Source organism: Polypterus senegalus, chromosome 2 (assembly GCF_016835505.1).
Source record: "Polypterus senegalus isolate Bchr_013 chromosome 2, ASM1683550v1, whole genome shotgun sequence".
NCBI classification, from domain to species: Eukaryota; Metazoa; Chordata; class Cladistia; order Polypteriformes; family Polypteridae; genus Polypterus; species Polypterus senegalus.
In genome coordinates, this window is record NC_053155.1 from 61,406,104 (window position 1) to 61,434,027 (window position 27,924).

Sequence of the window (27,924 nt, forward strand, 5' to 3'; positions counted from 1 at the left end):
AAAGGTGCATTGACAAAATATTGAGCAAAGGCTGTGAATACTTACGTACATGTGATTTCTCAATTTTTTTAATAACTTTGCAAAAACCTCAAGTAAAGTTTTTTCACGTTGTCATTATGGGGTGTTGTGTGTAGAATTCAGAGGAAAAAATGAATTTAATCCATTTTGGAATAAGGCTTTAACATAACAAAATGTGGAGAAAGTGATCCGCTGTGAATACTTTTCGGATGCACTGTGTGTAGCATCAAGGGGGACCCCTCTCATGCCAGCCACGGTCTAGTTACTCTTTTAACCTATGGGTGGGAGCCTCCATGCCAGCACTAGCAGGCTATGGAATAGATTCTAAACTATTCAATTTAATGTATTTTATTATACCTATTCATTTGGAATGATCTGATTAAATACTGACACATTTTATTCAACTGAATAAAATCCTAATTAACTGAATTTTGATTTCATAATGTAACACATTAGAATTCCAAAATATTAATTTTCCACAGAGAAGAAAAACTGGTAGCCTATAGGCAATAACACAAATCACAACATATGACATGATTTCACGGACAGCCCCGATAACATTAAGAAGCGGCAATCCAGTTCTTTATCCACGCGGTTTACGTAGATTCTATTACCTTTCTCCTCCCAATAAAAATTAACGCGTACTGCAGAATGTAAAAGTACCTCTAACAGAAAAAAACCGGGGATTTACGGTACAGAAAGCAATTAGGGATTGATTTGAAAAGAATTCTTTAATATATGATTTGATCCTCTATCTTCACAAAATTTACACAAGCAGGACTTAACCTAACTAGACTTTCAGAACTCCACCAATACGTCAAGCGTAAGCGAGCTCAGACCGGAAGTAGTTTTCCAAACATCACTGCTGCCATCGATGATTAACGGCTGCTACAGACGTAAGCAACCGAGCACCGAAAGATGGATGCGGCATGGCTACTGTGTTTTGCGTTTGCTTTTCTACACGAGTTTCGCAGTATTCAGGGCAATCAAGAGGAATCTGGTAAACAAACGCACTATTCCTCAATGATTAAATGCTTAGAATGAACTTACCATGGTGCTTTATACTCAGTTGTAAGCCATTGCGGTTTGTGTATTCATCAAATCACATCCATTCATTGTGTAACGTGGAGAATGGGCATGCATGGCACCTTAGTGTAGTTTGTATAAGCTGAAATTACGTTTGCGGATTTGAATTTCTTACCTTAGTTACATCCAAAAAGTATCTATAAAAATATAATCCATATTTCCCGAAACTACTAAGTGTTGTACGCTTTTCAGTGTAGATCAACTGCAAAACTCAGGACAGAAGTCCGTTATAGCTGTTTTCAAAAATCAAATCTCAATACAAAATTACATATAATCTCTGCTCTGAACAACAGAACAACTTCTTGTAGTTGTGGGGTTAATCAGACATCCGACACAGCATGGTGGTAATTTTCAAAACCCACCTTTGCACTTTCAACTACCTTTTCCTTGATTAATGGAGTGGAGTGTTTTAAATGGTAAACTTAAGTGTGTCAGCGTTCGCAGTCTTTCGCTCCAAGTGTAATCGTCCGATTTCTTGTTGCAGAGTAATATAGCAAAAGTACTTCATAGTATTGCAGATCGAAATTAATGTATTGAAATGCAAACAATAGCCCACGTTACGGAGCGCGTATTACATACAAGGATAAGGGAAACTTATATAACAGAAATATTGAGTGAGAAAGTTTCACCATTTTATTCCAAAGACGAGGCAGGTTTTCATTTTGGATCTGTAAACTGTGAGCGAAGGATCTTCATGAACAGACACAAGAAATAATAATTATTTACCCATGAATTGTGAGAATAATGCTGCTACTGTTAGTTAGTCATGTTCTGATGACAATGACTTTATTTAAAAAGTCAAAGCAATAACATTTGTACTTGTATTGTAGGAGTGACTAGTTCAGGTTTTACTTTCAGATTTGTTTCAAGCCTTGTACTTATTTCTGTAGTTTGACTGATGAGTTAAATTAATACTTTGAATGCTAAACCCTTTAAATGTAATCTTAACATTCATATATTAGCTATGTTTTCCGTTATTACATTTAATTACTTCTGCTTCTTTTACCTAATATGTGAAAATTAATTGCTTGTTGACACCTTTACATGCATTCTGTTGTAAGAAAACACCATCATGTAAATTAACTGTTAAAAGTAGTAAGAGCTGTCATTCTTCACTTGAAAGGCATACAATGAAGATTTATTTGCATTTGATGCCAAAACTGCTCTGTTTCAAATGAAAGAAGGTCCCACAGATAGGGTAATGGGAGTAACTGAACAAACCATTTATTTCTTGATATTTTCCTTGCTAACTTTTTTTTTTTTAACCATATTGTAGCTGTGAAAAGCAAGAAATATGAGACAGAAGTATTTGAGGCTGTGAAGAATTACACACCCTGTAAGCAGCACAACTGCAGCTGCTATCAAAGGTGATTTGGTGTTTTTGCATTATTAAGATTTGCCTTATGTTAATTTATTTAGGGAATTGTAGAAATGTTTTGCAGTGCACATTCTCAACATGTTGTAAAAACCTTTCATTAAATTCCTGCAGGAGCTGTTATATTAAAGAAAGTTATATCTGCCATTATTAAAGGAAAGTAACTGCACCAGGGGCTTGTCAACATTCAGTTGTTGCTTAATTTATGAACAGCTTAGAAAACAAATCAGAAATTTCAGCTGCCTGACTTAGCAGGTTCATTGCTACTCTAGGCATCTGCTCCAACTGATTTACAATTCCCTGTGTCAATTTTACTCTTTGCTAGCTTATTGTTTTACTATGGTATTATCACCAAAGAACTTCTTTTAAAGAAATAGCTGATTTTTGCTGTAATCATTTCGCCTTAGTTTTTTAATTTACTTTTTTGTTAACTTTATGCTTATTCATTCAGCTGTGTATAGACAGCTATTTCATTTAAATGCTGTAGTGTCATTTCCGATATGAAGATCAAGACTGCACACATCATTACAGATCCTTTCAGATTTATTATACGGCTCTACTATTACATTCCATTCTTTTCATTTCTCATTACTTCTCCACACTTTAAAAATTACAATTAAAAATGTCTCTTCCTTTTTTACTCACATTTACTCTGCTGTGTTGTAGATAGTGCTCAAGCTACTGGGACTTGAATATTGTTTGCATTCCAGCTGCACATTCGCCCTGCCCAGAATAATTTAATGTATTTTTAAAAAGTTTTATTTTTATTATTGTTTTTTTTTTAGGTCATTTTCCCCTTATACTTGTATTATGACCATAACTGCATAATGGATGTTTGGTTAGTTGCCTTAAAGCTTTAATATATTAGTGACATTAGTGAAGATTTAAAATTTTAATTGTTCTCCTTGGTCCACATGTTCAGCTTCTCTTTCTGGCTAAATTATCAGAGTTATTCTTTGGAATGGTTGGTTTGTGCATCTCATTGGGCCATTTAATCAACTCTGGGATTTGGGTCACATGCTTTGATCTCAAATACTGCATATTGTCATGTAAGAAGTGATGCATTCTAGGGTTTACTTCTGTATGTCCCCAAAAAGCAGATCTTCAAAAGTACAGAGGTAAAGGATAATATCTTTTTTTAAACTATTTCTTCCACATGCAGAAACATATGTATTCCTTGTTATGCAATCACAGAAGTCCAAATGGTTTACATCTTCAAAGAACTCAGCACACGGCTCTAATTTAATTAACAGGCAGGCAAGCACAGAAACATTTTTGATATGCACTTGTCTTTTAAATCAGTTGGACTAGTTCATGGGTGTCACGGTGGCACAGTGGTAGAGCTGCTGCCTCGCAATAGGGAGACCAGGGTTTGCTTGTTCTCCCTGTGTGTGTCCCTATTTCCTCCCATAGTCCAAAAACAGGCAGGTTAGGTGATGCCAAATTGGCCCTAGTCTGTCTGTGTGTGGCTGTTCACCCTGCCAGAGACGCCCTGTCTAGGGGCTATTGTTCCTGCCTTGCACCCAATGACTGCTGGGATAGGCGCCAGCTTCCCTGTGATGATGCCCTGGATAAGCAGATTACGGAAATAAATGGATGGTTAATTTATATGAGGTCACAAAGTAACGTATTCTACCTGAAATTTTTTTTTATCCTTCTGCTTCATCACCACTACATGCTCCCATATCATTTTGGTGAAGGGTTTCTTTTGAAATATATTTATACATGTTTTAGACTTTTAAATCGGCCTGGTTAATTTATATCGTAAAATAATCTATTATATTTGAGATTTTTTTATGCTTTTGTTTCAGTATCACTGCCTGCACTCATGTGATTTTGGTGGAGGGATACTTTTGGAACATATTTACATGAAACTGTGTATGCAGTGTTACTACTTTGCAGTCAATTTGTCTTTTATTGTAGACACTATGCTATATATTGTGTATATTTATAGATGTAGAAAATGACAATAAATTTGTACAGGAAAGCACAAGTCTTTTCTGACAAGTTTCTCTGTAAAGTACAGTTCATTTAATTTTATTCTTATTAAGACTTATGATCTCAGCTTGTCATATAATAATTACAGATGCAATAAGTGAACTTGTGTTATGTTCTAACATCAGCAATGATTTATACCAGAATAAAGCCCAACAGCTTTAATTGACTGTAGCCGTGCAATAGCAAGTTGAAACAAACTGAAGTTTTCGTTAAAGGAGATTTCCTCATTAATAATAGTGATGGTCCATTCACTGGCTAAATATAAAACACCTTGAAGAAACATGGCCTTTACTATTTAAAGTATTTTTAGATATTAACAAATTGGGGAAGCCAAGTACTGCAAGTGGAGGAGGAATGGTTTATGTATACAATGATGTTTTTATTTTGAAAGGTGAAGAAAATTTTTGGTCAAATTCTTTCATAAATATAGCAGTTTATTGGAGAACTTCCATCCATCCATCATCCAACCCGCGACATCCTAACTACAGGGTCACGGGGGTCTGCTGGAGCCAATCCCAGCCAACACAGGGCGCAAGGCAGGAAACAAACCTCGGGCAGGGCGCCAACCCACCACAGGGCACGCACACACACACAACACACCAAGCACAATTTAGAATCGCCAATGCTCCTAACCTGCATGTCTTTGGACTGTAGGAGGAAACCCACGCAGACACGGGGAGAACATGAAAACTCCACTCAGGGAGGACCCAGGAAGTGAACCCGGGTCTCCTAACTGCGAGGCAGCAGCGCTACCACTGCGCCACCATGCCACCCCTATTGGAGAACTTACTTATGATTTTAGTTTATTTAATTAAAAGACTGTGTATAACAGACAGGGAGACAAATAGCACTGTACGTGTGTTGCATTTGGCTATAGAGAAATAGGATTTTTCAATTAAGTGGTAGAAGCAAAGCTTAATCGTTTTTGAACTGGAACACTTATGTGAGGCGGAAGAAAGTGAAATGCTCTTTGTTTTTCTGTACTATAGACAGAAATAATTTGTATCTTTTTTTGTTTAATATTTGTCATGGGATTAGATATCATTTTTTGCAAACAATGTTGACTTTAAAAGTAAAACTGCATTAAATATCTGACTGCTGGATTTTATCCTCATTTTCATGGCAGAATCTTTTCAGCTCTTATGTCTGTCTCCCTTCTGAAAAAGCAACTTTCTGAAAAGTATGCACAGCATCCCAGCGTTTGTTGCATTAAGAATTGCAGACAATAGAAGATGTTAGTTATGATGTTTACAACAGGTTTGGGGCAGTTAGAGTCACAAGCAATACGTATTTTCAAAACAAAAATGAAGCTCAAAAACTAGAAAGCAATACAAAGAAAGTGGGGCATGTGATATAAGCACTTCAACAGCATGAAACATGCCAGGAACTTAATGACAGAAAACTGAACAAAGCTAAGCTTCAGAGTACACACCCCATTTCAATCACATGCTTAGCAAAGCTGCCAAGCAACTGAGAAACCCGGCTGGGGCAGTTTGTACATGTGAGCTGGTGTGGACGGCCCAGCACTGTTTGAGAGTGTGGCGTGACCGTCTACATTTGCATCCTAAGCTGCTCTTGAGTGTTTGGGCAGGACAGGTTGTTGCTGCATACATTTTGTACTTAGTGAATTTGAGTAATGAAACATTCACTGTAGAATTATGGTAAATAGCCACATATTCTGGAAACAAATCTAGAAAATGGATAGCAAAAGCTAATCAATTGAATTATTAAACTAAAAAAAAAAATGAGACACAGTAGTTCTCAAATAATTTTTAGTGAGGTGAGATCAAATAGAAGCTACAGTATCTGTGTGTTTGAATCAATAAATCTTTGCAAACATTTGGTATGCTCTTATATTTTAGATGTCACATGATATAGAGAAAGATAACAAAAAAAATCCTTTTTTTTTAAACTAATTATTAAATATAAATTTTGTTTTTAAAAGTTTTTCATTTTTGTATGAGATGAAAATATTTTGTAGAACTTTGTTTCATATGTATTATTTGCATTCATTTCAATTCTTTTCTATCTCATTTATTTCATATACAGTACGTATATATTACATTTTGCCAAGCTGTGAGATGCTTGCTCAGTTGGTTTGTCACTTCCATTTTCTCATCACTTTTAGAATGATATGAAGTTACAAGGAACACTGTTTCATGTTGGTTCCCACCTTGTGTCCAATAATGCCAGGACAGGTACTGCTTTCCTGTGACCAAAAATGGATAAGCAGGTCAGAAAATCTATAGATTAATGTATGAATAGACATACCTCATGAATTCTGAATTTTTTTAATTAGGATTCATCTGTGATATATGGTAGCTAGCTGTAGGTTATTTAATGAAAAATGAAAGTATCATGCTTGTTACATGGTTATCTAAATCAGAAAATGAAAGAGCAAAATTCAGCTACTTTTGAATTATTTAACAGATGAGTTTCATGTTTGAATGTTGCAAATATTTGACTTGTACTTTTGTTTTAGCATTTGAATTTTTAACTGAACACAAACATGTCTGTTTGTATTAGTGTTCTAGAAAATGACCTGTTGCCTTTCCAAGAGGGGATCTCTTTTGAATTACTTTCATCAGCAGTAAATCGGGGTGTTGGAACACATTACCAGATAATCAAGAACAGACTCTACAGGGAACAGAACTGTATGTTTCCAGCAAGGTAAAAGCAAATACAGGAACATTTAATGTGAGACGATAGCACAGTATGTTGCATTCTGAAAATTAGAATACTTTTTAAAAAAGCAGTCTGAAATGAGAAAGTTGAAGATGGCTCAGGTTTATCCACATTAGCAAGTAAAATATAACCGTTCATCATTTCCTAAAACTGGATTTTCGTACATATGATGATATAGCAATTTACATGCGTAATTTATATTATGAAAGTAACAGCACTTTTCTGATCAGCTTTTAAAATGAACTTATATATTACCAAATGGTGAAGTATAACATAAGGGGTAATTAGAAGTGTAAGCAGAGGCCAAAACCCCACAACCTAATGATGTAAGAAACAACAACAAAATAGAGAAGTTAATCTTTTTGTGATTATGTGGCATCTCAGAAATAGATTTTTGTCACATTTGCTGTTAGATTGACATGGTTTGGTTTCTAAAGACAAACACTTCTTGAGTATAAGAAGAGGTTTTTGTGAGCTTAAATTGTTTCTCATAAAGTTGCTTACCAATATGTTTGGAGGAGGCTTTGCCACATTATGAATTCAAATTTTGTGGCACATGATGACCTAAAATGGTAACTAAATATTATTAATCCCTCCTTTGTATTGTCTAGGTACTACCCAAAGTAGGTGTTTCATTTCTCATTATATTTCACGAAATTCTGTTGACTTAAATAAAAATGCAATAAAAAATCAAGGTAGACACAAAGGCTTGGAGTTTTTTCACAAATAAACAGCAGTTGAAATGTACAGTGAATACTAACTTACTGTTGTTGTCACATTTTGTCCTTGCCTTATGTGTAACAGTAATTGTTGCTTGAGATTACATAATTAAGGTAACTCCAATTGATGTGCAAGCAGAACACTCAAGAAATGGAGATTTACATGTTGTTTCATTTCTGCCATTCACATAACATTGCTGTTGTTTGTAATGCCTACTCTGACCAGCTCACTTTCTGGTTAGCCTCTTCCATCTCCACAAGGTGGTATCACACTACCAGATAGGGACATGCAGTGCTTAGTTTAGCCAGTAGATGGCAGCCAAGCTTTATTTTACTGGTTATTCCAGTTTGTATGTGGGTTTGTTAATTTTAACAGCTAAGGAAATACAAAAAAAAAAAGAAAATGATCCTTCTGTGTGTATTCTAGAATCCTGGATAGAAAGAGGACTAATTCAATTATATTTTAAGGCAAAGTAGTTAAAAAGAAGCATATGTCCTTGTATTTAGTCATTTAGTCATAATGTTGGTGATAGAAGTGAAGTCAAAGGGAAATAATAATCAAAAATAGCAGCATACATGCACTCCTAATATCTAATAATTTTTTCTTGCTATTCCTTAACTTTTTCAAAAGAACACAGATTTAAATTATTGACTTAAGATCTAAAAGAAGACATTACCGCTTATTTAACTAAGTGAAATGTCAACACAAAATAAAAAACTATTTCTGATGGGTTTTTGTCCAGATGCAGTGGGGCAGAGCACTTCATTTTAGAGGTGATTGACAAGGTTCCAGATACCGAGCTGGTAATTAATGTTCGTGATTATCCACAAGTTCCAAAATGGATGAACCCTACGCAGCCTGTATTTTCATTCAGTAAGGTAAGTAGTAAGTAACAGAGAGAGGTCCGCAAAGATACCGTGAGCGTCAGCTTTCATGTGGAATATTGATCAATTTCATACCCATTGATATGATTTCTGACATATTAAATTGCATTTCCTCTAAAGGCAGGGATCTGAATTAGGAAAAGCAAGAATTAATTTAAAAAATGACAATTAATGAGGTGAAAGCAATGTTGTAATTTATGTAATGTAACAATGCTTAAAACCCATAACAAATGAACTGTTATTACTTCTAAAGTAGACCCAGCAAGAATTAAATGAGTGTACCAGTGTTTTAATTTCTTATGAAACCTTAAGTTTAATCATAATTTCAGCACTTAACTGTACTTTTGTCTAATCTGTTACATTAACTTTGCTCTTATACAGAGCAGGATATACTGTACATTATGTCATAGCGCAGTTACATCAGTAATAATTTTTATCTACCTGTATTAACAGAGTGTAGTGTTTGTCATAATTATTAAGAGTAATGTCACCTGGGGCTGCTTTACATTTTTCTTGACAGACTTCTGAGTATCAAGATATCATGTATCCAGCATGGACATTTTGGGAAGGGGGCCCTGCTGTGTGGCCCATCTATCCTACTGGCTTGGGACGATGGGATGTTATGAGAAAGGATTTAGAACAGTAAGATTTTTATCACTCATTTTGCAAATTGTAATTCTGATTATTTAAAATGCATAGATGCCTTAACGCCTTAAAAGAGTGCACATTCTGTTTAATCATAAAATTGATGCATATAAAAAGAATATCTGAGGTAATTTTTCCATTATAATTTAAACGCACTAATAGTGACTATAACCTTTATTTTGTATAAATATTTTAAAGGAGGTGTAGCTGCTTTACTATGCCTTAATTCTAGTGGAGCTCCTTCTATGCATAGTATGCATGTTCCTGTGTCTTTTTGAGAATGGGTTTGCTTCCATAAGACTATAGGCTGGCCTCTTATCATGGGCTGTGTGTGTTTTGTGCATGTTACCTGTCATGATAGACTTGTGATCCAAGTAGCACAGATCTAAAAATGCAGGTAAGAAAAATGAACTAAAGATAGAATAAACATAATTATCCAATGTGCTATTGGTTATCAATTTTCCTCTTGATTATGACAAGCATTTGCAATCCAAACAACATCTGGATTGAGAATGTTCAAACCAATTTCAGTGATGGTGTTAAAGGGCTAAGTAACAGAATCTTGGCACAACATCACATTTCTCTTCACTGAGTGCAGGTGCTGTGCCAAGTGCCTCTGTCTTTTTTATTGGTTTTATAAATTACAGTTAATGAAGTAATGAGATACTGTATTATATTCAAGTTAAATTTAGAGGTTCATCATACTTAGTTAAGGACAACATTAATATAAGTGAATTTCAGGTCATCTGTTTAATGTTAAAGTAGCATATCTGTTTTTTCATTGTGTGATGGTAAGATGGGCTAGGATTAAACTAAGTAAGATAAAGTGAAGTGTACAAATTTAGTGTATGATACAAAAATTTAAAATATATATACGTATATATTCCAGTAAGGTCTGAGAGTGTGACATCACTGAAGTTGTTGACACAGTGAAAAAGGTGCTCTATGACAGTGTTCACCAGTTCTCAGGAAAAATGGAATATATATTTTACAAATTACTAAATTCAGAATTATTACATATAAAGAAACAGATTTGTTAAAACACACAGAAAACAAAGTAGAAACTGATTATCATAAATGGAAACCAACAATATCTGTCCATTAATTAAATGTTGAACTATGGCCAGTTGACATCAGATGTAAAGTTTTGACACATAAGATGATGGTTTTGTTCATATGTAGAAGAAACAATATCTTAATGTCAAGGAAACCACCCATGAACACGTGTGGTGCTTGATACAAATTGCTTTGTCATCCTAGAGCTCGGTGATTACTACGACTAATGTATAGCGGTAGAACATAATAGCATCACTGATGGTTCTGTTGGACCAGATTGGGTAGAGTCATTGAAAAGCAGCTTTGTTGCTGGGCCGTAATTGAACATCAGTTTCTGAGATGCCATCATTGGAGAGGACATATTTTAAATTAGGAGTTTATTAGTCTACTAACTGCCATAGTCTTTTTGTAGATGGTACATAGACCAGCTTTCTGCATTGTAATTTAAAGTATTTGACATTTCTTTTAAAATTTCAGGTGTTAGGATAAGTATTGCTATGTCATGTTTGCCAAGTCCAAATTGTACAGTCGTATACCCCACCATGGGATACCATTCTGCTCACTTCTCATAAAATTCTTTATTATGAAATCAATGACAATAAGAAACAAGAAAGCTGACAGGATACACTCTTGACACACACCACACACAATGCTAGACATTTCTTTGCTTCCATCCTTTTGTTTTTACACAATGTTGAGTGTTGATAAAGAGATTTCAAAATACACATCTATGTATCTGGTACACAGTTCAGCTTCATAATCTTATACAGTGAATCATAATATATGCTGTCAAAATCATTTTAAATTAATGTAAATAACAAGAGGCTTCTGGAACTCCTGGCACTGTTCTCTAAAGTTACAGAGTATAAAGATTTGTTCAGCAAGTGATCTTCCATTTTGAAAGTCGGTTACTCTTCTCGGAGGTGTTGGTCTGTTTCTGTTTTAAGTCAATGGAAAATTACTATACAGAAAAGAATACTTGACCATTCTGGCACTATCTTTGTAGAGTCTGGACATTCTCACTTTCTGTGGGGAAGTATTTCTCTGTGAACAATGGTTTTACTTCTACATTGTAAAGATGAGTTCTTAGGTTATTTTGTTACTCTGAATTGTCCTGGTCTCATTCTGAGTGTTTGTGAGCTTCAGTTTACCCTGTGGTTAGACTGGTGTCAGATCTAAGGTTGGCATCTGTCTACTGCCCAGTGCTCTAAGGATAGAAATTGGCCCTAAGTGACCCTGAACTGGATACATGAGTTAAAAAATGAATAAAGAATGAACAGATGGAACTTGTTATGAGTTTACTACCTAACCTCCTATGCCACAATAATTTATGCTGGCATTGGCAGCAGATTAAACACTGACCAAAGTCCTAGCATATCTAAACTGAAGCAACTCAATTCAGTGCAGTTTGTAGTAGTTGCTTTAAAAATATATATATTTACTTGGAAATGGATGACAAAAATATCTAGTATATCTCCGCTAGTAGAAAAAAAATCACAGTTAAGGAATCCCATTTATGGCATAATTTAGTTGAATGAATAAAAATTAAAGGCAGAAAATGTTAAAAGAGTCAGGAATCTCCCAGGACAGTCTTTAGAAAGAACTGTTCTGTGCTGTTTCTTGTGGGATCTTCAAATTGGTTAGTGCGGTACTTTGAAAAGTTTTTATTCCTAACCAGACTTGCATGAAAAAGTACACCATGATGCTCATTTGCAGAAAACACAGTTAATCAAAATGTAATCACATTTTACAATCTGGAATAAAATAATACTCTGAAAAATACCCTTCTATAGTTAATTACAGTTTGGTTTATTTAAACTGACAGATTATGTTTTTGTGTTTCATAATAGGTCTTCACTTCAATGGCCCTGGGAGAAGAAGATTTCGAAGGGTTTTTTCAGAGGATCAAGGTTATATGTTCTTTAAACATATAGTTCATTTTCTAATGGCTCATCCTGAGTAAATACATCAGATAAGCCAATGAATATTTAATCTAATTTAAAAGCCATATCACACAGTAAGTCATAGGTTTAAGGGTGTTAAGGAGAGAATCCAGTTCTTGATCAACACAAAAAAATAAGTTTTTTTCAACCTAAACAAGAAGATACATAAGCAGTTATAAAACACAAACTGCTCGTTCAGTCTGAGTAAGTTCCCCAAACAGGCCACAGAAGCTTTATTTTTCCCGAGGCTTTGATAACTATTTCCCATCCTTGTGGTTTTAAAAAAGTAAAAAAAAGAAGCTGTTAGGACATGGTTTTATACTTGATAATGCAGTAAAGGTTTAAAAAGACTATGGATGGATGGATGAATAGATTTAATTGCATTATCTGTAAACTTTGTAATTTACAGTTCATTGCTTTTGTCTAATGTGGCAGGAGTGTTTCAAAGACTTTGTGTACAAGTGAACACTGTTACATTACATTTAAAATTTGCACAGCTTTAACATCTGATCACAATACTGTTTCTGAGCCTTCTGCACTCTATATAGATATTCTTTTGATTCCTCGGTTAACTCTTCCTATAAAACAATACATGTGTAAATTATTTTATACCTTGTTCCCTGTAATGCAAGATTCATATTTTTTCCGTTATATCCATCCGCTAATTCCATTTAAAGCATGGAGAACACTTACACAATATGCAAAACCTTATTTTGAAAGGTCATCAAAAAGAATTCCACATTTGGTGAAAACCTAACACTATCCACCACTTTCAAGCATGGTGATGCAGATATCATGGTTTAGGACTAATTTTCTGTTAATGTAGCTTGGTGGCGCGGTGATTAGTGCTGCTTTCTTGCAGCTAAAGTGCCAAAGGTTCAAATCCATGTCCAGATATATGTTCACATAGGTTTTCTCAAGTACTGCAATTTCCTTCTAAGTGTATGTTAGTTTGAATGGTGACTATAATTTGGCCCTCTGTGTGTCTGACTGGTGATGAACAGAACCTAAAAACACAATAATTAAACAATTACATAATAATATACTTTAAAAAAATAAGTCTTGACATGTTTACACTTCTTTGTTTACATTTAAACAGCTAGAATATTATTTTTGCATGATCTGCACACTAATTTCATAGTGTTTCACATAAAATATAGAAAAGTGTATTATGTAATTGTCACTTTTAGAATATAAGCTATAGCTTTTAGATTTTTTAAATTTCATTTTTAGGACCAGTTCAGAGAGGGATCCTCTGATTTTGCTGTCAAGGGAAGATCCTGAGCTTATTGATGCTGAATATACTAAAAATCAGGCATGGAAATCTGAAAAGGTACTTTAATAGCATTTTGCATTATTAGTTACCTGGTATTTCAGACATTATAGACCTTTAAGCTTTGTACTGACAACATGAAAAAGAACCTTATTTTCTTCTGGAGGCATGACTCACTACTCACTTTAAGAAGACAGGAAGGAAATACAACAATATTGTACAAATAATGGGGAAAAACATCATCCTTGATAGAGCAAGACTGCATTTCTTTAATTTGGTGATTCACAAAGTATTTCCAGGTGTTTACTTTCCATATAATTATTTCCAAAGGTGGTCTCATTCTGTTTTTGTCAGTGAGCCCTAGTACCGGTGTATCTTTCTAAAATATCAAACAGTTATCTCCTGGTGCATGTAGCCATCACTGCATATCCAACCAGCAAATTGATATGAGCAGACATGGGTCCAGAAAACTGATCACCCTACCTGTCTTATCATAGTACTCGAGACTGTCTCTGTCTCTCCAAAGCTAAAGAAAAGTAAATAATGATCACAGCTTATTAGGCCACCATTCTTTCCTTACTCCATCCTTAACCCTAACTGTATACAATAGTATAATATCAGCCTGTTGTCGGGGTGTTCAGTGCTAGTTTTGGTCAATCTAAAAATTCTCAGTAGAGTTTATTAATTTTATGGGAATTTAACAAGTATGAGTAAAGTTCCTTGATGTTGTTTGTTTATAATTTTTCTGTTTTAAATTTGCTAAACTTTCTCCAAGGTTTTGTTATTTGATTTTTAATAGCCAATAAAGAGTGCTGACTATGAAAACAAGTGACTGACTAATCAGTTGATTGATTTTTTCAGGACACTCTTGGAAGACCTCCAGCAAAAGAAATACCATTAGTAGACCACTGCAAATACAAGTAAGAAAACCTGGCTTTCTTATGCTAAGCAAATATTTACTAAATTCCAGTGTTTTAACAGCGGCAAGATTAGAATAGAATTTTGTCAAAACAGGACATTTTCTAGTTTGAGTAGGGTTTTTGTCATAATAGTTACTGTATGTCAATAAGTAAAAAACCTTTTACCATTCATTTTATTTTCATGGAATGTAATAGATGATTAATAAAAAAATGCTTTATTTATATGTGGAGACAACATTAAGACAATCAAACTGTAATTATCAATAGATCACATGTACTATCTGGTCAAATTATGTAAAGGACAGAGAACTGATACAAGTTATGAAGGTCCTTTAAAACTGAATTATACTGCTAAGTCATATGTAAATATGTAATAAACAATACCACTAAACCAGCCTGTGAAAAAACATCTACTTCATGTTGATATGATTTTTGGAATGCCAGTATTTTACATAACCTGGTTTCTTTTATAGCATAGTTAATCACATACTGAGATCAGAAGTTAACTGCAGTCTCCACAATGTTGGATTTCTAACATATTCATTCTAAATATTAAAGTCTTGCTCTGTTGGTTTTTGGAAAGATGTGGATCGTTTAGACATGGCAGCAAAAGAATACTCGAGTAATGTGCTAGAAGCAGAGAATGTTATTTTGGCAAAGTTGATGTATGTATGTTCTTCTAGCTTTAACTCTTTTATTTGACCTAATGTCAAAATTTCCACACTTATTACCAGAAACGATGTTAATGTTAGCTTCTCTGATATACAGTATTAGTCACTCACAATTATGATTTCTACAAGACCAAATGGCGTAACTGGGAAGGGCAAATTAAGGTTCCCAAACTGCACCCTCTATAACATAGTGAATAAAGAAGCACTGCATTGGTCTGGATATTTTGTAGTATCAAGTCTTTCTGTTTATTAGGTACCTTTTTAACTTCCGAGGAGTGGCAGCCAGCTTCAGGTTTAAACATTTGTTTCTTTGTGGGTCATTGGTCTTCCACGTGGGTGAAGAATGGCTTGAATATTTCTACCCCTCAATGGCACCATGGGTCCATTATATACCAGTAAAACCAGATCTGTCTGATATAAGGTAACGTTTAACTAAAGTTTGTCAGCAAAGATATTTAGATGTGATCTAACTTGTTTTTTATCTTATGATGTAAACATTTAGTAATATCCAATCTATATACCTTGAATATAAGTGCTAAAATGTTTAATGTACTGTTGCTTGTTGTGTATTCTAAAAGTATAAGTTCAACTAGATATTCATAAAAATGTAATCTCATAAATTCTTCATGCAGAGCACAATACACTCAGATTACTTACATTTTTCAGCATGTGGTGTTGATTTTCACAGTATGTTGTTTTAATTTTTAATTTTTCTTTTCTCTTCAGAGATCTTCTCCAGTTTGTAAAAGAAAATGACAAGCTTGCACATGAAATTGCAAAAAGGTAACTCTATTCAAAAGTCTTTTTTGGAAATGTTTCTGTCATTGCACAAAGCACTTGTAGTTTTTCTGTAAGCTCTAAACAAAGGGTCTTATAAGTGTTTAAACAAATACACAAAAGGTCAGATCTGGGTAAACATTTGAAATGAAAGTATTGCCTCGTGTACATTACATTGATTACTGATCCCAAGAAAGTAAAGTACCAAGAATATTTCTACTTTATACATATTTTTGATTATATGTAGGATTAACTATAGGACTTTACTTTCTCACACCAGATGTTGGCTTGTGATTGATACAGTGCATACATGATCAACTTTCAGATTGTTCTATTAATACAGTTGTATTTATTTTATTGCTATCTTAAAGTACTATTTCTTGCTGGAATTTATATAATGTATTTTTGTTACTTTTTTTGCATTATATGACTATCCAATAGGATTAACTAAATCCAGCTATATACCTACTGTATATATTACTATACTATAAATAAGATTATCAGATTCTGAGAATTAAGACAGGAAACATTAACGATTAGATAACATGGGTTCTGAATATAAGTCTTTACAATTACTGTGTAAACCTTTCATTCAACCTTTCATTTCAGATTAGAGTCATAATGCACTTTTATTACAGTAGCATTTTCACACTTGCTTAATCCAGGACAAGGGTGCATATCCTTCACAGAGCACACACATGCACACACTGACACTTGCTTGCATAGGGTCAATTTGGAATAGACAGAGAGGCTGGGCTTTATTTGTCCCTAGGAGAAATTTGGCTTTTTACAAAAGCTCTAAAAATAAATAAATAGATAGATAACCATATGTATATACACAAATTATAACCTGATAAAACACCATAATGACTAAAAAGAAAGAAAAACTTCTGACTTGAAAGTCATAGTCACAGTAAGGCATTATACAGATGTATTGCTATTGGTATAAAGGAGACCCAGTAGCTTTTCTTGACACACTTCTGCTGAACAATTTATTGGCTGAAAGTCCTCAGTGTTAATGTGTCTGAGAGAGGATGTGTAGCATTGTTTATAATGGATATCAATTTTGTTTTAAGTCTCCCCTCTTCTGCTACCTCCAAGGGGTCCATAGTGTGTCCCATAACTGAGCCAGTCCTTTTAATTAGCATGCTGATTTTTGTGAGCTTCTTTTGAAATAATGTTACCAGCCCAGCATACCACAGCGTAGAGAATCGCACTGGCCATCACAGAGTTATAGAAGATGTGAAGGATGTCACTACACACATTAAAGAAATACAGTCTCCTAAAAAGAATTTCTCTGTGTTACAAGACCAGTCCAACCTGTCCCTGATGTGGACCCCAAGTACTTGTAGGAGCATATCTCTTATACAGGGTGGTCCAGATCTAATTATGCACATCTAGATCGTCTGGATGACTTTGATTTATGCGGGGACGATTCTAGTTCGGCGCAAAGACGATTGTTCATGTCTTCAGTTCGCACACTTCTCGATGGTCTGGGATTTTTCGGGTGATTTTCTATGTAATAAACTGAATAAGTTATAGCGTAATGAAAATTGCATAATTAGATCTGGACCACCCTATACATCCACTCCCTGAACAGTAACTAGACATAGAGCCTGTTTGGTGCAGCAATGTGTAGTTGTAGTTGATACTTTCTGCACCAACAAACAGAGTCCTCCACCTCACTCCTATACTCAGTTTCATCCCCCTTATCAATAACACCCTGTAAGTGTGGAGTCATCTGAGAATTTCTTCAGGTTACATGACTTGATGTTATTTTTGTAGTCTGATGTGTACAGATTGAAGATTAAAAAGTCTGGAGTGTTCCTTGTGGTGCTCCAGTGTTGTTCACATCTATATCAGAAACACAGACCTTGAGCCTTATAAATTTGCGGTCTGCCCGACTGATAGTCCATTATCAAGGACACCATAGGCTCATCCACCAGCATATCTCTGAGCTTAGCCCTTAACAGAGATGGCTGGATGGTTTTGAAGGCGCTGAAGAAATCAAAAAACCTAATCCTCAGAGTGCTGTCAGCTTTGTCCATGTAAGAATGAGCCTAGTTAAGCTAACTTGTGTGTTCTTGGTATGTGTGAGTTAAACTGGAAAAAAATCTTATGAGTGCTGATGTAATTCTGACAGTAGTATTTATAATTCTGGAATTTGTATTCCTTAAAAACCCCACAACAAAATAAAATAGCAAACTGTTAAATGAAACTTCTTCCTATTCTTCTACCAGATGTCTTTTACTTGCTGTGAGGATCATAATTCGAGTAGAAGTTCCAAAATTAATATATTTCAGCTTAGAGCTCATTATTCCTAATGCATTTATAAATGAAAGAAAAGCCACTTCAGAAAAAAGATGTTTGCCTGAAACAATCTTGAAATTATTTCAGGTTTACCCAGTGTATCCTAGGGTTGTTATCAGATATGATAAATTACAAAGCGAGGTAAAAAGCTAACTAGAAAAAGGGTGCTTCTGTAAGGTGTGGGCACCATTGTCACAGCTACACCTATGGTTTGTATCATTGCATAGTGTAATATTTATTAAACAGAATATGAACTGTAAACACATTGTCAGTCATTTTGGGGTTGATTCATTTTCAGTAACTAGCCCTTTTAATTTTTTGGCAACATTTGCACGACCTTGAACTGTACAGCTGCCATTCCAAACTACGAGTATGTTTATTTGAGATTGCTGAACAGTTCATCTTTTGTATCACACATTTTTTCAGTATGACTGCACCCAATATTGCCTTTTATGATTCACAACTGAAAGTATAGTAATCTAAACTTCTTAGCTACTGCTGGTTGCTGGCTTGGTCTCAGAGACATTTGACGTTAAGAAGTGCACTTCCTTTAGATTATCTAACTAAAAAAATGAATTGGTCATTGTTTAAGAAAGGCCTAATGGTGATGAAAGGTGATTTAATGTTGAGCAAACAGATGTCTTACAGGGCAGCGTCCAGGCACGGAAGCTGAGTAACAAATGGGAAGGCCTTCATATAGAAGAGAAGTAAATATGAGTGGGTACCCCAAAATTGGTCCGCTTAATGGCTAGAATTGGCCCTGGCTTGACAGGTCCTTAGACTATCCTTCACTAGTATTTCTGGTCTATATACTACGTATATACTACTCTGTATATGTTGAGGTGTTCGGTAAGTGCATTGATTTTTTTTAAACAGTTTTTATTTGTTTTTATATGAACAGGGGGCAACAGTTCATTTTAGAAAATTTGCGGATGGAAGATGTATCCTGCTACTGGGAGAAACTCCTGATTGAATATTCTAAACTTCTCACTTATCACCCAGAAAAGAAGAAAAATTACAATGAGATCAAGACTAAAAATATCAAAATTGAACTGTGATTATTAAAATCACCACTGCATGATTTTTTGTCAGTATGGTATTCTCAGAAAAAGGGAATAATCATGTGAATATGCAACATTGCACAGGATCTGCAATACAAGAAGGCATTTTGGTGCTGCTGTTGGATAATTTTTCATTTTTTCATTCTCTCAGAAACTTATAGATAATAACATTTTATTTCACAAAATCTTACAATAATGTCTCGGAAAATGAGTAAACAAAGTCTTTTCTAAATAACTGCTCATCACATTTCTACCTCACTAGTCGAGACTTCTTAGCAGTTTAAAGAATATTAGTGCTTCAGTAACTTCATGGTGAAATGGTATTCCATATTTTCCTACTTAAAATCCCCAATAGAAATGGGTATTTTTCTAGGTGAAAGCTAAGTCCAGAAAGATGTTGGGGGAATAGTTTCAAAAGGATAAAATAATAGAAACAGAAGCAGTCATAGATTTTAAACTTAAAATCGTTGATGTTATTCTGTAAACGTGTTTGTATAGATTTATTCTAGAGAATAAAGAGTTTGTAATTAAAGACAGATCGAAAATGTACCATAATGTTTACTATTATAAAGGAGTTTTTTTTATTTTTTTTAATAGTTTGTAATAAAAAAAAAATGTAAAAAAATTATGTATATCGTACTTTATTTATTTTGCTGCAGGTTTTTGTTTCAACCAGTTCTACAATCTCATGTAATTAACCAGCCTTCTTTTTTCTGTTATTCTGCATTCTGAAAAAGCAGTACGTGAAATTTACATTTGTAGGAAATTTATAGATATTTTTATCATAGCTTTAAATTCTTGACTCTCTCTTCTTAGTCTTTTTCCTATTAATTCACCTTTTTCCTATGAGTTTGATCCCCTAAATGTATCCTAATAATGGCAATTCGCAATGAATGAAGTAGCCACCAGGACAAATTACCCAGAATGATGAAAGGCACAATACCACAAATTTTATTTGAATTTGAAAGTATTTACACTGAGATTTTGTGTTTTATCTGGGTTCTTTTTTTTTCTTTTTTCATCATCATCATTTTCATTCCATGTTCTGGTTCTTTATAGGAATATTGCACCAGAAAATATTGTTTTTGTTATTTACCCCATTTTTTCATAGCGATAACCACAGAACCAAGTGGTGACCACGAACAGGACAATACAATAGGAAATATTATAAAAAACGTCCATGGAAAAACCAAAGGGAATTCTGCCATTGCATAATCCATATGTCTTCTCCCCTCTCATTCATTGGTCAAGAGTCTTCATAGCCAAAGCACAGTATTGTGGGAATTGCTTTACTGTTTATGTTGTATCATTTTTCTGAAAGTAACTATTAATATTTTGGCAAAAAAAGTATGTTTCTTGCAAGTTTTGAGCATACAACTAAATAAATACATGTGGATTGTGTGACACTAATAAGATGAGAACTTTTTCTTTTCTAATTGGATTTGTCCACATTGTTTGCTATTGTATAGTACTGGTCAGTATTGTCTTCTGTTATATCAAACTCTTGTCTTAATCTCATGTTTTCTTGTAGAGCAAACATTTTTGTCAGACATCTCTACAAACTACATGGGGTAAATAACAGAATAATATAATTTTTGGGTGGAGTATTTCTTTAAGCTGTTGTTTCCTAGTGATCATGTTAATGAGTATGACACCAGAGTAGTCATTTACTGTGATGTCTACTTTGTCATTAATGGTCAGTAAGGGACCAAATTCCACAGAAAAAAGATTGATTAATAGGAAAACAATTAAAGAGAGTTAACTTAAAACTATGACAAAAATAGTAATAATTCTCAATTTGTTACAACTGTAAAGCTGACACTACTGCCCTTTTCTAAATGCCAAATGCAAGAAGAAAAAAAGACCAGCTAATTAAAAATGAAAGGTGAAACAACTTACTGAATAAGAATCTGGTTAGAACAAATGCCTTCTGCCACAGGAGTCCACCAGGACTGGGATTTGAAAACAGTGGTCTATGCAGTGTTAATAATGGTCAAGAACTTGCACTGTAAAACATGAGATTGATGGTACTGACTCCATATTCCAGTTGTGCTTGAAAGTTTGTGAACCTTTTAGAATTTTCTATATTTCTGCATAGATATGACCTAAAACATCATCAGATTTCCACTCAAGTCCAAAAAGTAGGCAAAGAGAAACCAGTTAAACAAACGAGACAAAAATATTATACTTGGTCATTTATTAATTGAGGAAAATGATCGAATATTACATATTTGTGAGTGGCAAAAGTATGTGAACCTCTAGGATTAGCAGTTAGTTTGAAGGTGAAATTAGAGTCAGGTGTTTTCAATCAATGGGATGACAATCAGGTGTGAGTGGGCACCCTGTGATATTTAAAGAACAGGGATCTATCAAAGTATGCTCTTCACAACACTTGTTTGTGGAAGTGTATCATGGCACGAACAAAGGAGATTTCTGAGGACCTCAGAAAAAGAGTTGTTGATGCTCATCAGGCTGGAAAATGTTACAAAGCCATCTTTAAAGGGTTTGGACTCCACCAAGCCACAGTCAGACAGATTATGTACAAATGGAGGAAATTCAAGACCATTGTTACCGTCCCCAGGAGTGGTCGACCAACAAAGATCACTCCAAGAGCAAGGCATGTAATAGTCAACGAGGTCACAAAGGACTCTGGGGTAACTTCTAAGCAACTGAAGGCCTCTCTCTCATTGGTTAATGTTCATGTTCATGAGTCCACCATCAGGTTCCTGTGGTTCCCCCAAGCCTAAATGTCAAACTTTGCCCATGTTCCCAACCCTTTAGTGCAAAACTAATTTTTGGATGAAAATTTCCACTTATGGATCTTATAGTAAGTCAATAAACCAGTGTTACCACATGTTTTCCTGTCAGCCAGTCTACTATGGGTCCTGGCCGGGTCATGAAGAATAGAAGCCAGGGGCAATGTGACCTGAGGGGGCAGTCAAAGGCAGTGGCCTAGGCAAACTGTAATTCAGACACATGAATGGACTTTTGAGATGTGGAATGTCATCTGTCATGGGTGGGGGAATAAAGTTTATGGGTGAGGCGGAGAGCTACCAACTACATATAGTTGACGTCACATCCACCCACTCACTTGGTTCTGGAACCAAACCCCTTGAGCATGGACGATGCCATGTTGGAGTTTGTCCAGGAGAATGAGAGGGCTGCCTCTGTGTGGCTGAAAGTTGCAGAGAGCAGGACTCTGACTGAAATATGTGCCTATGCACCAGATGTTAGTTTGGAGTACTAGGCCCTCTTGGACTAAATGGAGAGGATCCTGGAAAGGGTCAAAGCTGAGGACTCCATAGTTCTGCTGGGAGACTTCAACACCCATTTGGGTAATGAAGGAGACACTTGGAGAGGAGTGATTGGGAGGAATGACCTCCCTGATCTAAACCCGAGCAGTGTTTTGTTATTGGACTTCTGTACTAGGCATGGTTTGTTCATAATGAACACCATGTTCGAACATAAGGTGGCTCATAAGTGGACTTGGTACCAGAGCACCTCAGGCCAAAGGTCTATGATTGATTTCATAATTGCATCATTAGATTTGTAGCCGTATTTTCTACACACAAGGGTGAAGAGAGGAGCAGAGCTGTCAAATGATCACCACCTAGTGGTGTGTTGGGTCAGATGTTGGTGGAAGTGCCTGGACAGACTTGGAAAGCACATGTGATTAGTGAGGGTGGACTGGGAATGCTAAGGGTTGGGCCCTGTCCAAAAGACTTTCAACTCCAATCCCCCAAAGAGTTTTTCCCATATGCTATGGACATCATGTCCAAATGGGCCTTGTTCAAAGTGTCCATTGTGGAAGTGGCTGCAAAGAGCTGCAGCCTGAAGGCCATAGGTGCCTCTCAAGGTTGCAAACCAGGGACCTAATGGTGGACACAAAACCAGAGGTGAGAGATACTGTGTATGATTAGCATGGGAGAGTCCTGAAGCAGCAGAAAGCTACTGACAGGCCAAAAAGGTTGCAGCCTTGGCAGTCAGGAAAGCCAAAACCCAGGTGTAGGAGAAGTTTGGAGAGACCGTGGTAAGCAACTATTGATCTGGCTCAAAGTGGTACTGGTAAACCATCAGGAGACTCAGAAAGGGAAGACAGGAATTCACCCAAGCTATTCTCAGCAAGGGTGTAGAAGTGCTGACCCAGACTAAGAGTGTTGTCTGGCGATAGAAGGAACACTTTGAGGAGCTGCTGAACCCAATGGACACACCCTCTATGGAGGAAGCAAATCCAGAAGCTGAGCGGAGATCAATACCCATTCCCATGATGGAGGTCGCTGAGGTAGTTAAGCAAATCCACAATAGCAAGGCTCCAGGGGTGAATGAGATCCACCCAGAAATGCTGAAGGCTCTGGACATTGTTGGGCTATCATGGCTAACATGCATTTTCAATGTTGCATGGTCATCCGAAGCTGTGCCTCTGAAGTGGCAGACTGGGGTGGTGGCACCCATTTTTAAAAAGGGATACAGGATGGTGTGCTCCTATTATCAGGAGATCATACTCCCCAGCTTCCCTGGAAAAGCTTATGCCAGGGTACTGGAGACTCTGCTTAGTCGTGGAACCTCAGATCCAGGAGGAGCAGTGTAGATTCCGCCCAGGCCATGGAATGGTGGACAAGCTCTTTACCCTCATGATGATTTTGAAGGGGGCATGGGAGTACATCCAATCAGTCTACATGTGTTTTGGGGACTTAAAGAAGGTATATGACCATGTTCCTCGATGGTTTCTGTGGGGGTGCTGACAGAGTATGGGTTTCTTGGTCCCCTAATAAGGGCTATTTGGTCCCTGTATAATCACAGAGAGAACTGTGTCTGCTTACCTACAGCACCATTTCCAGTGGGTATAGGACCTCACCAGGCCTATGTTTTGTCTGTTGTCTTGTTTGTGATTGACATGGACAGCATACAGCCGAGGAGGCGAGGGAGTCCAGTTTGGTGGCCTTAGAATCATGCCACTGCTTGCTGCAGGTGACATGGTCCTGTTGGCTCCATTAGACTGTAAACTCCAGCATATATTGGGATGCTTTGCAACTGAATGTGAAACGACAGGGATGAGGATCAGCACCTCCAAATCTGAGGCCATGGTCCTCATGAGGAAAATGGTTTGACTGTCCTCTCCAAGTGAGTTACTGCCTCAAGTGGAGGAATTTAAGTACCTTGGGGTTTTGTGGTGGCTGGGCTCTCCCTTAGTGATAGGGTGAAAATTGCAGACATTCAGTAGAGGCTCAGAGTAGAGCCACTGACCCTCTGCATGGAGAGGAGCCAAATGAGGTGGTTTTATGGGCACAACCAGCAGGGAGGATACTCTGGGGAAGACCCAGGGGTTGCTGGGAGGATTATATCCCTCAGATGGCCTGGTTATGCCTTGGGATTCCACAGTATGTGATGGCAAATGAAGCTGGGGAAAAAGATATATGGTCCTCACTGCTAATACTGTTTCCCCCTTGACCCTTGATTAGGATAAACAGTGAAAAATGAATGAATGAATGAATACCTCATGTTTTAGACTTCCACCATCATATTAGTCATATCATCCATCCATCCATCCATTATCCAACCTGCTACAGTATATCCTAACTACAGGGTCATGGGGGTCTGCGGGAGCCAATCCTAGCCAACATATTGTGCAAGGCAGGAAACAAACCCCGGGCAGGGTGCCAGCCCACTGTTAGTCATATCAGCTATAATATATATGCTGTGTAAACTATATAATGCTGTGCAACACAATGAACCTTACAAGCAACACAAGATCATCTGTTACTTCTTGTTAGTTTAATTAGCACCCAGCAGGAACTATGGTTTAGTAGTGGCCAATGGTAAACTGCAAAGTACAAGGTTTTTTCCAAGGTGGTCTGCTTCATTCTAGTTTCGCTGGGCCAGACAGATACAACTTGTTAAAAAATTGAGTCTGGTATCTCTGCAGCCTGGATCCTCCACCCTGGACCTCCAAGATGATGGAACCGATAGTCAGTCATCATTATCTGAGACAGATAATCCTCCTACAACCCTAATCTTAACCATACAGTAAACCAGGCATATTGTGTAACATCACTGTTGCATAATACAAACTAACAAACTCTTTAACAGAGTGGAGCTCCAGAGGTCCACAGTTAGAGTCGGAGGGCATTATTTGAATCAGATAACCCTCCCACAACAAAAATCTTAACTACAGTCAAACTGGGCACAGATTCTGGAGGTCAGCATTTAGATTATATTGGGACTCATTCCTGTCAACTCCACCTACTTGGAGCTCCAGTATGGAGGCTCTGGGCTAAAAAGATATATACTTAAAATTTTTCAGTTAATAATAGCAAAATTCTCCACTTTAAAGGCTATTCCCATAGAGTTTCTATCTAAAACAACTGCCCTCAATTCATCCAGTTCAGGCACTTTAAACCACCAGGATTTCAGGTAGAGAGAAAGACAAACTGAACAGAAGACTTGATGCTGAGAGAAAATAAAAAGCTAAAATTGCTGTTATCCATTCAGGATAACAAGGTTACTGAAGACTGATGATTCATTTGTACATGGTAATGAGCAAGTTGACAGAAGAGACAAGACGCACACGAGTAGACCACTGCAGCTACCTGGCTGAATGCCTTTGAGAATAGCCTCTGTCTGCTGCAATATCTTCCTATCATTTTGACTATTGTATCACAATATGGCTTAACAACAGCAAACAGAGTTTATTTAAGCATTGTGGTGTATGGTTATACGTGTTAAAACACTACAGCTTTATTCTGGCATGGCAATGTTGCATTTCCAAGCAAAAAGTAATGTTAACTTACTTTAATTCTTCATTTAAACATGCAGTTAGATGGTAGATGTGCAACATTTTCCTTGGATCTACGGTGATTGATTTAAGTGTGTTGAACAATGAAATCTGCATTTCCTATGGCTTTTCATTATCAGATCTCTTAATGGCAGTCATTTTCATCCCTTTTTGATGGAGTGTGACACACTGTTTACTTTGAGTGCTTATTTGGAAATTCATATTTTCATGAACATAGCTGCTAATTCGTTCAGCATTGCATCAACTCCTACACTGGATGGGAACAATTAGACAGCTACTGAGCAACAGAGAGCAGACACAGCAACTGTGACAGCACATTGTTCATTGTTACCTGTAGTTCATTGATGTGTTTGAATGTCAATATGTAATCTGATGTAACAGACTGCTTTTTGCCTTGCAAGGTTTGTTATATTTATTTTAATTCATGCAGTGTTCTCTCTGCACTTAGTAGAGGTCTTTTTGGGAGACTTTTCGGCTGAAGATAGTTTGTCATAATCAGAAGCTTGCTGTTTGCCAGACTTTTTTTAATATGAGTATCATTGTGCATTTCTCTTTGCAGTTCAAAATCATCGTCCCTGCTTCGAGTGCTGCCTTCATGATTGGTTCAGGAATGTGACATTCAGTGAGCTGTCTAATTGTTCCCACCCAGTTTTAAGAAAAATTAACTCATGGTTGTCTTCTTGGCTCTGCAAGACTAGTTATATCCTGTGTTAACCCGTGATCTAATACTGTAGTGATCTAACTGCTGAATAAGAAGAAAAAAGGGCACAATGAGTTTTAATGGTTCCCTGAGACGAAATTGCAGGTCAGGTCATGTTGTGGAGTATGCACTGGTACAGCTCATTGCCGCACCCACCACATGATGAAACAGTCCCACCACCTGGAAATGACCATCTGTCTACCACAGCCAGGTGTTATGTGGGTGTCCCTTTGGTCTGGTCCAGCAGCTTGGGTCCTCAGCAAATGAGGATCCTGTGAGCCGGATCACCCTCTGGGAATCTCGCCACATAGTCATAGTGCCGTAACTGATGCTCCCTCACAATGCAGGTAATGTGCCTCATTCAGAACTTTGTGGGTAACCGCTTGTTAGACACAAAGTCAAACCAGCCATACCCACGGATTCTCCAAAGAGACATAGTACCAATGGAGTTCAGTCTTCATCTCAGTTGACTACATAGCGTCCATGTCTCACAAACCATATAGCAAAACAGGAAGCACCAGGACCAAAGACTTGGACTTTCGTCCTTTTGCAAAGATGACAAGAGCGCAACACACCCCTTTCCAGCAACCTCATGTTCTCCCAATACGTTTTATTGACTTCATAAGAGAAGTCACCAGGGACGTGAATGTCACTGCTGAGGTAAGTAAACCAACTGATAAGGTCGACATTCCCACCTCAAACAGATACACTGCTGATGGTTACGCCCAAGAAGTCGTTAAAGTCCTCTTTTAATATAATTTAATGAGCCAAAATTGCCAGCTAAATAAATAAGTGAAATGAGCTAGTTGGATTGAATAATTTCCTCTGATTTTTAAGATTAATGTTATGTTGAAATTTACTTTCACTATTTGATTATTCGCTGGTTGTAATGTTACTCTTTTCAAATCGTTCATTCATAGCGTTTCTTCGGGGACAGGAGTGTTTTTTCTCTTTGACATCCCGCCGGCAGGGGGTGCGGCAGGGTGGTGTGCGAGGGTGCTCTCCACTA

General features: G+C 36.5%; 1 protein-coding gene across 2 annotated transcripts; it reads left to right on the plus strand.

Annotated features, from left to right (window-relative positions):
* Positions 1-906: 906 nt before the first annotated feature.
* poglut1 (protein O-glucosyltransferase 1) lies at positions 907-19,998 on the plus strand. Of its 2 annotated transcripts, none has more exons than XM_039743821.1 (11): positions 907-1,018; positions 2,381-2,471; positions 7,004-7,147; positions 8,625-8,760; positions 9,287-9,408; positions 12,318-12,377; positions 13,644-13,743; positions 14,545-14,603; positions 15,528-15,695; positions 16,001-16,057; positions 19,263-19,998. In XM_039743821.1, exons 1-11 carry the CDS (start codon positions 937-939, stop codon positions 19,417-19,419), a joined length of 1,176 nt encoding a protein of 391 aa, XP_039599755.1. In that variant the 5' UTR covers positions 907-936; the 3' UTR covers positions 19,420-19,998. The 2 variants fall into 2 exon arrangements, with proteins under 2 accessions (XP_039599755.1, XP_039599756.1); XM_039743822.1 differs by lacking the exon at positions 907-1,018 and adding an exon at positions 6,606-6,710 and having other exon boundaries at positions 2,385-2,471.
* The last annotated feature ends 7,926 nt before the right edge of the window (positions 19,999-27,924 follow it).